At 34.8% G+C, this 14,327-nt stretch overlaps 1 protein-coding gene across 1 annotated transcript; it reads left to right on the plus strand.

The window, feature by feature from the left end:
* The first annotated feature begins 486 nt into the window (after positions 1 to 486).
* Positions 487 to 11,619, plus strand: LOC123530551 (lactadherin-like). The gene is made up of 10 exons (XM_053521051.1): positions 487 to 655; positions 1,946 to 2,150; positions 2,474 to 2,640; positions 3,499 to 3,651; positions 6,992 to 7,157; positions 7,878 to 7,983; positions 8,246 to 8,295; positions 9,822 to 9,984; positions 11,073 to 11,179; positions 11,365 to 11,619. The coding sequence occupies exons 1-10, from the start codon at positions 644 to 646 to the stop codon at positions 11,448 to 11,450; spliced, it is 1,215 nt and encodes a 404-aa protein (XP_053377026.1). The 5' UTR covers positions 487 to 643; the 3' UTR covers positions 11,451 to 11,619.
* The last annotated feature ends 2,708 nt before the right edge of the window (positions 11,620 to 14,327 follow it).

Here is a 14,327-nt window from a genome sequence, read left to right on the forward strand (position 1 = left end):
TAGGATTTGCATCGCATTATTTCTTATCATAAGATAAAACGTACTTATTATAAGAAAAAAATCCTCTTTGTTAAACCTTTAAATTTGAACACTATAAACAGTCAAAGATCAGTTAAAATTAAGGCACGTTTTCTGTGTACTACCGCAGTATAGGGGACTTGCCCCTCATCAATATGGGATCGAGCCTCATTTGGGGCGTTGAATTCTTCATTTGAGGAAGCCACCCGCTAGAGATGAAATAATGCACGAAATAATGCACAGAGGGGCACCTGGGGGGTCTTCCTCCACCATCAAAGCTGGAATGTTGCCATAAAAATTATGACTTATAATTGTGTCGGTGCGACGTTAAACCCGAAAAGAAAACTACCGCAGTATAAGTTGTTTGTGGACCAATACACGGTGCACGCCGAGTTCGTAGCAGGTATGAAATAATTGTTTTGACAAATATTTTGGACTAATTGAATATTTGCTTTTCAGAGACAACGTTACAGGCATAGTCAACTTGTACCTACATGAAAATTCAACTGCGCATGCCCAAAATGTTCTTGTAAATGTGTACCTGCCATATTATATTGGTTTTGACACTGTGTTTGACTTCCAAGATGCAAATGTCACCCAAATATCTCATCTTCCAGAGCCTGGAATGTCTTTTTCGGTAAATATCATCTACTTTAGACAATTCTGTCACAGGAGTAAAGAGAGCCCGTCCACTTAGCTCATTAGGGAGAGCGCAGATCTACGGATCGCATGGTTGTGAATTCGATCCACAGACGAGGCGTATGTTCTGCGCAAGGATTTGATAAAAAACATTGTGTCTGAAATTATTCGTCCTCCACCGCTTATTCATGGTGGAAGTTGGCAGTTACTTGCGGACAACAGGTTTGTACTGGTACAGGATCCAGGAACACTTGTTAGAAATACTGTTGAGAAACGGCGCTAAAACACCAACAAAGAATACTAGTAATGGAACAGAGTAGCTGATATGCGGTCTAGTGGTAAGGCACTAGAATGATATTTGATTGATCTAGACTCATTTGTGTGTCACACGCCTAACACATGCATTAACTAGGGAATCTACTGGAACTGGATAGTCTTCTGTATCTATCTTCTAACGCCTACCCGGCGATATATGACCTTTTTGTGTCGATTCGCCGTAAAACCCAGCTCACTCACTCACTCACTCTAACGCCTTACCGGACTAACTTTCTTGTGAAAATGTCATCTAAATAGTTAATTAATTACTTACATTGTCTATACCTAAGCCAGACAAGTACTAACTAATTGTCAGCTTCATCCGGTATGTCTCATTATTTAAACAGGATGTTTAGAAACTCGACTTTGGTATTAAAATGATTTTATAACAAATTCAATCTCGAAAAAAATACGACTAAAAATGAAGATTCGCCTGAACTAAAGTAACCTCCGACAACAATTTGGCCCGGAGTCAATAAACTGCACGTCACGTCTATTGCCAATGAGTCATGCATACTGCATAAAATACCGCCTTCCAATATTTATATATCTGTTAAAATCTGTAATATCAGTTTGATGCCATGCAGTTAGCTCGGGGGTAAAATATAATTGTTTTTAAGTAGTGGACCCGTAATGACACGCGGAAATTTCTTTGTGATTAAATGAGCTGCACCATGAGAAAACCAACATAGTGCATTTGCATCCGCGCAGTTTGGTCAGGATCCATGCTTGTCGCAAATGCAGTATGTTGGTTTTCTCATGGTGCGGCTTAAATATTCTCGTTAGGCAATTCGGAATTCTTCGGCCGTCAATGTAACTCAACATGTATGGCTTTCTGTAAAAATCGGAGGATGCCGAAATAACACACGAATAAAACGTACTCGAACGGAAATCGACGATTGGCAGCACGAGTCCACTAGCTTAAATTATTCATAACTTTTAAATTTTAATTCTAATATTTGATTTTTTTCAGATTGCTGAAATAGATTTTAGAGACAATGTATCATTTTCCTTCAATCTTATTCTTGACCCCGCGCGACAATTGCCAATGGGAATGGACTATGTTGAAACTGTTTTGCCTGTAGACATGACAACTCGAGGCGCCCAAAGGCCAGACAGAGCCGACACTGGAGTAATGTACACCCAGCTGCTTGTGTACGAGTTTGGCTTCAGTACAGGTTTGTTTAGGGTTACGATCGTACCATTTTGGATCGAAAGTCTGCTTTACTTTAATGCTGTTTTGAAGATATGACTGCTTGCTTAGTACGTGCATGTGCAAACAAATATGGCGTACAATTTATATGTTCACATGTTAATAGTTATGCGCGTATAAAATCATGTGCACAAATAAGATTTTTTAAATCTAAGGAATAAGTCTGACTCGGTATGGAACCCGGATGGTACCATCTGAGATTTTTAAGAAACGCAAGATAGAACTATTTTGTCCAATATATACTAAAAGTAAACTCCGCCCGAAATAAGGTAATCCTTGCTTTTTTAGAGTCACCAAATGTGATAGGAATGGAAAGTGGAGTGATTCAAAACTGCCAGATAACGGCCTCGTCCTACCTTGACACAAATAGGCCGGAGGAAGCAAGACTGAACACGGGGTCTGGATGGAAACCGCTCGTCAGAGGAGCTCCTTTTTGTACAGATGAATATTTACAGGTTGTGTTCTGATACATCTCAAATATTTTAAAAGCCATAAGTATTTTCTATTTACGCATATGCGTGTTTCCTTCATCGAGTGTTTGCAATACTCGCTTTGTAGGGCGAAAAAGGGACAACCGATCTAGTTGACTCGGCTTTTCTCACGGAGTGCTTAGCGAATTGGAAAGCAAAAAAAAAAAACACACAAAAAACACGTCCCTTGTCATTTCTCACCATTCTCGGAATGAATTTAATAAAAAAAAGTTATATGTTTCCTGTTTAAAACATACAAATATTTTAAAAACATACCTTTGTTGTACTAAAGGTATGTTTCCTGTTTAATACAAGTCATACATTTAATCAAATTTATATATCGAATTTAAGACCGGTTATTGAATATGCCTCCTTAGTATTGGATAGCTGTACTTTGTACGAGAAAAACATTCTCGATAGTATTCAGTATGACGCTGCGCGAATAGTAACCGGCTTAACTACATCTGTTTCTTTAGATTAACTTCTTCGCGAAATTGGATGGGTATTATTGTCGGACAGGAGAAAAATGCTGAAATTAATTTTAGTTTATAAATACAATAATGGCGAATTACCTGGTTACTTGAAAGATATTTTTCCAGAAACAGTTCGTGGTCCTAATACATTCAATTTAAGAAATAATGAAAACTACATTTTTGTATGCCACAATTGCTCGACGTCTCGAAATATATTCTAATTCAGTAATACCATCGTGTATTAAAATATGGAACAATTTAGATATAGACACACGTAATACTCAAACACATTCAGCGTTCAAATACAAACTTAAGAAAATGTTCCAACCGCCAAAAGTTCGGTCTTATTTTCTATTCATGTCTGTACTAGATAAACATTGGAACCTCGGCGTATATCACTGGTCTACAGCTACAGTCTACAACAAACAGCTATCAGGATATCGTGGCTTCTTTCAAGCTTCAGTTCAGTGATGACGGTGTGATCTGGTATGACGTCATGACACACACTGGCATATCTCAGATGGTATGGGTTTTTCGTTTCGTCATTTTTTGTTCTATAGTATGAGGTTCTTTAACATATTTTATACAATGCCGAGGTTTATTTGCATAAGTACTTAACTGACAAAACATCATATATGAGGTGATGGTTTAGTCAAATCAATCGCCAGTCAGAAGTTACAGCAGTTACAGCAGTGAACTGCTATAGCTGCAAGTACCTGAAGCGGTTAACTACTACAACTGCTACAGCTGCATGTACCTGAAACGGTTAACTACTACAACTGCTACAGCTGCAAGTACCTGTAGCGGTTAACTACTACAACTTCTACGACCGACTTTTTACTGGTATGAGGCCAATATTTTTATCGTTCAAATATAAGTAGTTGTGAACAAGAAAATGTTAACTTATCTCTTCATTCCATGCTTATGTTCTCTGTAATCTGTTTCAGTTATGCATGCCATACCCCAATGCGATAATTTACCCAAAATTAATATCTTGTATTAAATAGTTATGTTTTTGTCTTTCTTTCTTAAATTGTATCTGATTCAATGTTGTGCACTTTCAAAGTTATACGAGGGGCGTTCAATATGTAATGTTACTCCGTATGTAGTTCCGTAACCGCTAGTTTTTTTTAGATGCGGTTTTCGGCATATTATAGAGCAATTTATTGGTAACACAATGCTATACAATTTATAAAAATCGGTAGGTTCAAAGTAAAAAATATAATCATTTGAGTAAGGTGTACTCAGGTATACTGGACAATAATAATAATTTAGGTTTGTCCTGGATATCAATAATCTCAGAAAAATAGAATCACTTGTAAAATCACAAAATTCTATCATTTTTCTGCGAGGTAAAGCAATTTGTGATGAGTTTGCGTTTGTTTTAAACTATTTATTTCATTTTTAGTTTTACAACACAACTAAAATATCTAAACTCGAGGTTGATTCCATCTGGAATATGTATTGAGAGCGATTAATCTAAGTTGTAAGAACTAGTTTCGCAATAGAGAATTAAGGTACTAGTATCAACTTAAAATACAAGAATTTTTTAAACGATGATTATCGCCCCTGACAAAATTGCAGAGGCTTATTGTACTCACCTTATCATTTTTCGAGTAAAAATATACACACTCAATTTAAAACTGTTATAAACTTTTTATTTTAGTTTTCATATGTGTTTGTGAAAGTCATGATTTGTTTTATCTGTTTAAACCTAAAATTGAACTATAGTTCTAGTTGTTGAATAGTACAATCAAGGAATTGCATGTTACAATCACAATATTTTGGACATAAAATTGTCTAGTATACCCGAGTACACCTCACTCAAATGATTATATTTTAACTTTGAATCTACCAATTTTTATAATTTATATAACATTGTGTTCCTAATAAATTGTTCTTTAATGTGCCGAAAACCGCATCTAAAAATAACAAGCGGTTACGGAACTACATGCAGAGTAACATTACATATTGAACGCCCCTCGTACACCCTTGATCAACTAGCGGCGTCTGTTTGAAAAGCACGCTTTATATATACCAAACACCAGTATAAACCGGATTCAAGCGATCGGAACGAAGAGTATCTTTAATGTATATATTCTGTAACAATGGTAATAATAACCCTAACCTTTAGTCAGTGTATTACTCATATCATTCATTACATGCGTGCGGACATGTAAAAACTTGCGTATTTTTGTCGTGCGCCCCCATGATAATGATTTTGTGATATGCGCAGAACGACTGCACCAGATCTGTAATGAGAAACATCGAATACGTTTAAGCTCTCCATGTTAACACATGTTTTCTCTCCTGTATGGTGGCTGATTTCTGCCATTTCGTGTGTTCGTGTCGGCGAGGCGAAATGTCGAAGACACGAAAACATGAAATGTCGAAATAATGCATATTTGTTCGTGTCGGCGGGTCGAAATGCCGAATACACGAAAACACGAAAGGTCGAAAACTGCTAATTTGTCGTGTGTTCGCCTTTCGACATTCGAGGCGAATACACGAAGTAACGAAACATTGAAGGCGGAATAACGAAATATCAAAGGCGAACACACGAACTTTTGTACTGATCACTTTTCATGTCGACGGGTATCAAAACTTTGTGTTGTCGCCCTTCTTTTGTCGTGTCTTCGTGTATTCACCTCGAAAGTCGAAAGGCGAACACACGAGAAATAAGCAGTTTTCGATCTTTCGACCTTTCGTTACTTCGACGCGCCGGCACAAACACACGACAAATGTGCAATTTCGACCTTTCGTGTATTTGCCTTCCGGTAGGCATGCACATAACAATTACACATATGCTGCTGAAATGAATATGCTATCTAAATCTTGTGTTTTACCATTTATAAAATAATATTTGTTCTAAAACGAAAGATAATGATTTATATTCCATAAACGATGTCATTGTGTAGATATTTTATCACTAGTATTAAATTTGTACATACATTAAGCCTCTGTCAGTCTTACGGGGCATGTCATTACGCCGACCTGAACTTTGGATGCTATCTAGATAATGTGTTTTACCATTTATTCAAAAAAAATCTTCTCAATTTATGAAAGAAAATGTTTCATATGCAATAAAATATGTCACTCTTCAAGTATTTCAGTTCTGGTATTAAATTCATATATACATTACGCCCAATTTTGTGCCATTACTATAGTGTATTAAGGCAGACCCTACACGCGTTCGTGTCGGCTGGTCGAAGTAACGAAAGGTCGAAAACAGCTCAATTTTTGTGTGTTCGCATTTCGCCTTCCGATGCCAATACACGAAGTAACGAAACATTGAAGGCGAAATAACGAAGTTTTAATACCCGCCGATACAAAAAGTGATTAATACAAAAGTCCGTGTGTTCGCCTCTGGAATTTCGTTATTTTGCCTTCAGTGTTTCGTTACTTCGTGTATTCGCCTCGAAAGTCGAAAGGTGAACACACGACAAATAAGCATTATTTCGACCTTTCGTTACTTCGACATTTCGCCACGCCGACACGAACACACGAAATGGCAGAAATCAGCCACCACAGTCCTATTAAAACACCCCGAAGAACAGTAGTTTTATACTAGAACGTATGTCAACAGTTTCAGCCAATCAGACTTTGTGACTTCAAGAATGCACTTCCGTTGGGTTTAATACATTTCATGCTGTATTACACTGAAAAGTTAGTACTGTGAAATGCGTTGTTAGAATCGAAATGATAAATATATTTCAATGATTTTTATCAGTTAAAATCCTGGGTACAAGGAACGCCACATGTGTTTATATTTTCATTGAAGGAAACGTTTTTGGATATTATAAGTGAACTGCATTAAAATTATATATAACTAGTAAAAATCGCATTTGAATAAAAACTTCTAGGTATTTGAAGTGAGTGTAAGTGGTGCAGGTTCTGTAAGTGACGTGTATGACGTAGATTTAAATGAGACTGAACGCTTCAATGCGCAATACGTCAGGGTAATTTCTGGCCCATGTTTACTTGGTCTTCGTTTGGAACTCAAAGGTCTAAAATACACAGGACCGACAGGTAGGTGGACGAGATGCTAATATTTTATTCAACACGTCTTTGACATGGTTTAATTAATTAATTTATTTATTTATTCTGAAGAGTATTGATATTTACGCGTTTTCCGTTAAAACACAACCAACGTTACTGAACGAAAACGAAATTAATAAAAATACAAATTATGTTAATATTAAAGGTCCATAATGATTTTTTTTATCTTAAAAACAGTTGACTCAGCTTTCCAAACAGATATTATGCGTACTTACATGGTTAGAAAAGCACTCCTTTTAATACTGCACATGAACTATTATAGTTAATGCCATTAAGGAATGTAATCAAAAACAATCATCAAAATTAAAACATTTGACAAATGTTTAAGTAAGTTATTATTATTAGAAATTGGATTTAACAAGAAATTAATGTATTTTATGTTCATAACGGAAAATGTGGTCGACACATTTTAAACAAAGCTTTAATATAATCTATGATATGTAAAGCAAATGCTTTTTTTTCCTAGGGTACTTGTCTATTTTAACATACATTGGGATTATAAAGTCTTGTTACAACCATATATAATCCGTTTCAAAATGAATGTATATAAACCTGTAACAGGATATTGACGCTACAGCTCATTCCTTTTCGTTAATTACATAATTTTCTTTGAATTGTGTTTCTTTATCAATTAGATTTAATTAATGAAAATTTCATAATGACCAAAAGGTGTATCTATAATTTTTCCAGTTGACTGTTCAACAATATCGGAAACAGTCACGCCCGTAACTGAGCAAAGCTACGTTGTTGATAGTGCCAAGGGCAACATTTTTGTCTGCGGGCTTGAGAGCGTTGGGTAAGTTAGCTTTTCTGTCATCATTTCTATTTTACATTTGTAATTGATAACTTTGATTAGAAGTTAGTTTCATATCGTTCTGATGTAAAGAAAAAGATTCCGTCGTCTTGGTCATAGGTGTCTGCATTACAAATCATTCCTAAACGTTTTGAAAATTGCCTTTCTTTCAGTCTTGATTGCGGATAAATATTGAGATCATTTGAGCATTGATAAACTTAAATATTATATGTAGTTCATACTTTTATGAATATTTTACATGCAGCGGAGATGTGTACTGTTCTTTCTCGGATGATAATGGAGCGTCTTGGCTAGGTATCATCTTATATTAAATTTTAGAAGATCTGTTTCATTTCTTTATAATTATGTTTAATTGATATAAATTATGACGATTTTACGACTTTTTTGTTTACAAGTGTATACTCGTATGTGTGTGTTTGTGTTTTTGCAATATATAGTTCTGATTTCTTTCGCTTTAACCCTTAGCCTGCTGACGGCAAGTGATTCTGCCTTTGCGGCCAGTGCAGACCAAGATCAGCCTGCACATCCGTGCAGTTTGAACATGGTCTGCACTGTTCGCCATTCAGTTAGTAAATTTTCAGTGAACACCCCTTTGAATAATAAATGGTATTGCCCAAATTGAATGATAGACCAGTCCATTTTAGATATTTAGCAGGGTAAGGGTTAAGGACTATATCTGAGCTGTCTTGCTCACATTCATCCTTTATAGTCTTTTTTTACATGAGCACAAGAGTCAGTATCTTTCAATGTAATGATAACACTTTGCTCTCAATCTTTTTGTGATTTCAGAATCCAACGCATCCACTTTATTGTATTTTTGTTTTTTGTTTGAAATATGCATTTTGTCATCATACTTTTTTTTTAAAAAATCATTGTATTATTTTACTTTAACTTTAATTTACTCTTGAAAGAGTATCTTATTTGAATAGATGTCTGTTTTCAAGGGAAAGCATCAAATCAGTTTATAAAATAGTAAAATGTGTGAAAAAATCTTCTGGAAGCATAGAACGCAACCAAGCAACAAAATCGCAATTATATTGCTTGTGGCGTATTATGTAGCCCACCTATGTTTTTAGCAACCGATTAACAATTTTGAATGGTAAATAATTTTGCTATAATTGCTAATTTAGTCAATTTAGAAGGATTATAATTGTCCTATTTAGTTATTCGTCATTTTGGAAAAATAAATGACATTTTCACATATATTAGCTTTTGTATTTCTTGTAGAATAGTTGCCAAAACAAATGAACTCACATTCTAAATGATACACACCAATTTAGAAAGTTTTGAGCAGAGATATGTGAATTGGAAGGGAAGATTCAAATAGTACACTCGGTTTGTTTGAGTTTGTCCATCAGAGGTTACCTGAAACACGACCCCTACCACTGACTTATATGGAATAATGTTAATACACAAATTCCATCTCTATCTGAATTGAGAGACCAGATGCTAACTTAAGACAACTGTTTGTATTTCTCAAAAGTGTTTTTAGGACAAACTTGACAAGCTTTCCCTGCTTAATAATCATTCTTGCTCCACCTTCCCCCTACATCCGACCCTTTTATCTAACCCTTACTACCCAACCCCCATTTTTATTTTGTATTTTGCAAATATTTATAACGTACTTGTTGTTTGATATTTAAGCAAACTGTCTACAATAATTTTCCATTACAGTTTTTTTTTTTTTTTTTTTTTTTTTTTGTGGGCTACTTTGCGATGCATTACTCTAAGCTGTATTTTTGGTGCGCTGTGCTTCCGGGAAATCTACCCTTACCTTTTATATTTTTGACTACATATAATTCACTTAAATTTCTTTCTAGAAATTGACGACAACTTAAGTAATATCATTGCGCTTGTCAGCAATACATCAATAGTGATTGGAAAAGCTAATGACAATGTCACCCTTCTTGTGAGTGAAGACGATGGTTTTACTTGGAATGCACTTACAGACGAATGCTTTAATGAACTGCAAGCCATGGCTGGGTAAGATATACGTATGAATATTGTAAACATATTATACGGTAGATTTTTTTCAGCGCGAAATTTCAATTCATTATCGTTGCTTGGTTGTATACATAAAATACCTAAAGAAACTAATGAATACCTAGGACCAATTTTAACAGCATCTGATAAAGAATTACATTCTAATGCAGAAGTTCATATAAGGAGAAAATATAAGTAGTAACTTATGTCATTTTCTTAAATTTGTAACAAAAAGGCATGCGTCAATCAGAAACCTAGCTTAAAGGTATATAAGTATCTAATATGCCTCATTCTTCAATGTCGTACTCAAATACTTCTGATAAAATGGTTCGGCCAGTAAGGAAAGCACATCCTAGATTCTCGTTATGCATAAACCCCTAAGAAAATACAAAGTGTAACTGGGAGCTTTTTTGATAGCAGCCGCAAGCTAAATAATTTTGGTGAACTAGAATACGAATATTTTACGCATCAGGCTGATCATTACCAAATCAATTTTGATTACGCTTATAAGCCTACGCAGGTCTACTCACAAGTAGTCCAAATATAACGAGTCCCAATATTTCGTACATTGCTTGTGTCCTTTCTGAACAGAATCCTGTTTTCTTCAACACTTCTGCATTTGAATAATTATTTGTATAAATTTTAGGGTTTGGAAAGTGACACAGAAAGGAAAGGAGTAAAGTTAAGGATTATACTTAATGGAATACTTTTCATACGGTGGTTTATTTTGTTCTAAGGGTGATTATGAATATAATAATATTTATTTGGGTTTATCGGCGCACCAACACAGGTTATATGGCGTCAAACAGGTTTAATATCTCATTTACATCGAAATAAAAACATGAGGTATGGAGTATGAATATAAATCTTTATGGAATATGAATATAATAAAGATTTATATTCACATTCCATACCTCATGTTTTATTTCGATGTAAGTGGGATGTGAAACAATATAATAAAGATTTTAAAAAATGTGTGTAAAATCGTTACAAGTACTGAAAGATCTACCGTGTTTTGATTAATTTTGCTTCAAATATGTCGATATTCTGTACAGCCGCATTAAGAATATGTAAATTATGAATTTCAGATACACGGAATTTAAAACTTTCCCGTATGAAGATACGAGAGGACAAAGTTTCAATGACATGTATGCAACGTACGGTATGGACGGACCAGGCAGCATGTCACTTACAGGTATGTTTCTATGAGTGATTCTCATCAGATTATATGAAAACGTTTTAGTGATCGAAATATCTTTACACTGTGCTTTAATATCGTAGACATGTGCTAATGTGTATTGCAATATAAAACTCAATAGTCATATTTCTACAGTTAATAAGAAAGAGATATTTTAAGGTAATTCATCTTTATAAATACAGGTACAATCAGTGGCATTGCTGTGACAGATGGAGGTACCTGGATTGAAACTGCATGGTGGGGAACGGATGACTGGAACCTTCTTTAGTGATTCCAGCTGGCATGCAACTTCAGTGGCTGAATGTTTTCTCTTTTTTTTTTGTACTTTTGTTTCATAGTTTCTCTTTTTAAGTTTGTCAGACAGATTATAAAGAAAAGTGACGTGTCTGAAAATAGTTGAAATGCAAATAATGTCTGGAATGACGATTGTTTTTTTTTTACCAAGAGCGGCTCAGTTTTGGATGTAATTTAGGCCAACTTACCTAATACATTATGTATGTGCCACTACGATTGTTACATTCTTGAAGCTAACAATTGAAACGTGAAATTGAAAGAAAAGATACATAATGTCCTTTCAAAAGATATAATCTGAGATACAATGTTATCCTACAGTTGGAAACAAAACAGCTATATCATGATATTCAGATTTCAGTTCAGTTATATTTCCAAATATTGCTTAAAATCTTTGACATTAAATTTAATACACATATCATACTATAACGTGAGTTCAAGAGTTTTTGAAAAATTGTCCAGTCACATCAAAATTACGTGTGTTTTGAATTGAAGCATTGTACAATTAAGATTTCTTCTTCACATTCTTACAGATTTGCTTTTTGTAAAAGTTGCGTTGATTAAAATCTAGCTATTTTTCATGTTTACTTCTGGAATCTAAAACAGGAAGCATTAATGTTTTATGTCGCTTAGTTTAACAAATTTTCTTAAATGGCTGTTTTTCTGATGTTGCTATGGCAATATGTAAGGCTGTCTGTTATTCCTATATCACTAGTTATGACGTCGATCTGTGTATATTTCATAAGTTCAGCCTTTGAACTATCATGTTATCTCTTGTTAATTCCACTGTCTGGTGCGATTTCTACAAGTACTTTATAAACATGTAGGTCATTGATAACTGACTTACTTAATATGTCCAAAAATATTTTAAGGAAACATTGTTTCTATTAGCAGTTCTTAACTGTTTATGTTGCCTTATTCATCAAGAGATCTTTTCTTTTAACCCAAACAAACGTACTTACCTGAGTTCTCTGGCCATTCACAGTTAATTACCACTTGTAATAAAGACCTTGCGAATGGTGGTATGCAGGTATTTTCATACACGTAAGGCTTTTCAGAATTTTGCAGTGAAAGCATAGACTTCTTTGAAGTCTTCAAAATTCCTGTTGCAAGTTCTCTGTATTTAACGGTTTTGCTATGGTTTACATGTTTTCCAATGTACGGTCTGTTAAATTTCCGTACCAATCGAGGCCAAGCCGGCCTACTTTCGTAGCTGTTGGCTAATGCTGATACCAGGTCTAATACACATGCAGATATTGTATCATCGTCACTATGGCAACAACTGAAGTGATGATATATCATGGTGACCTTAATCTTATAAGAGGTTATATGAACATAAATCACTTCCTGGTTTGAGCATTCTTCCTCTAGAGATGTACCGTCATTGTGTCCATTTATCAGGAATTTCAAAAGTCTATATACTCTGAGGTGTTTTGTTGATAGCACTTTAGTCATAAAGTACAATTCAGTCTCGGTAAATGTAATGTTGTCTTCTACATAGTGATATCGTCCAGATCGTAAAAGTTCATGCCTAAATTCAGGAAGATCGCATATGTCTTCTGTCCTCTTTTCAGCCATCCGATCATATATTTCGTACGCTGGAACCAGGTCTACATAAATCTTAGTTTCTTCCATTTTAAAGTTGCGATACTTAAACTGCAATTTAAGAGAAGGTCCAGCCAGTTTTTCTGTTAACACAAATGAAACTACTCTCTCTTTCCCTTTAGATTGTTTCTCTGTATATCTAAGATGGTCTGTAATTTCTTTTTGTTTTAGTATTCTAGCAATCTCTGTCCGTACCCCAGTAAGAATAAAAGGAATTGGTATTTCATATAATCGTTCTCCGTAATCGTTATCAATTTCAAATGTTTTTAAAATTACCATAAAATCAAACTCATCCGGGAAGCTATTCTTTGTGTTTTCATAGAAGCTTCCAACCTTTAGTATCCGTTCTTTTGTTTCCCTTTCTATCAAAGGAATTCCCGATACACTGAGTATTCGGTGCTGATCGTCGTGTTGCAGGAAATGTATTTCATCACTGGCATGTTTCAAAATGCTTCTCACAATCTTTTCAACCAAATTTTCGATACCAAGTTGTATGAACTTAACTTCCTCCTTGTCTATCTTGAACTCTATTTCATACCTAAATACATCATTTAGATAATCTTCCAACTTATCCGTACTTTTTATATCCCCTTCCATGTGTTAAAACTGTCCCTTGTTTAGTGTGGCTTGACGGACAGTTATTTATATCTCCGATAAACGTTTAACACATGTCTAGCTTGTCCCTACTTCCATCTTGCATTTATGTGTTCACATATTCTTTATTTCTATAGTCCATTATATCCTTATTGAACCCCTCTCACATATCGCAGTATCATTTTATTTTTATAACGTAACAGGAATGAGTCATTAATTCATATCGCTACGTGTCTTAACTTTATAACAGTGCATGCATATTTAATAGTGTATGAAATGGAAGCCTGTTTGTGTAATTTTGTCTTAGTGTCCATGAAATAAGTCTTTAAGCGTACGTAATAATGTTTGTTACTTACTTATTTGTGTTTTATGAAAAACGCATGAAAAGATGCAGGAAACAAACCTGTACAATATGGGACAAATAGGAACATTATTTAGAAATGATTGAACGCGTATGCATATTAATATATTCTCCATCGGTATACACTAAATTTAAACGTTCCCTAAGAAAGCGGCTATAAACAATGTTCAGAGCAAAATTTCACTGTTTATTAGTCTGAAATGCACTCGTAATGAAGGGTAGACTGCACGCCACGTGCTTGGATTCAGTATTATCATTTCTTCTGTTTTGTGGGGATTGTAGAATAGAGAAAAG

Source organism: Mercenaria mercenaria, chromosome 13 (genome assembly GCF_021730395.1).
Source record: "Mercenaria mercenaria strain notata chromosome 13, MADL_Memer_1, whole genome shotgun sequence".
Lineage (NCBI taxonomy): Eukaryota > Metazoa > Mollusca > Bivalvia > Venerida > Veneridae > Mercenaria > Mercenaria mercenaria.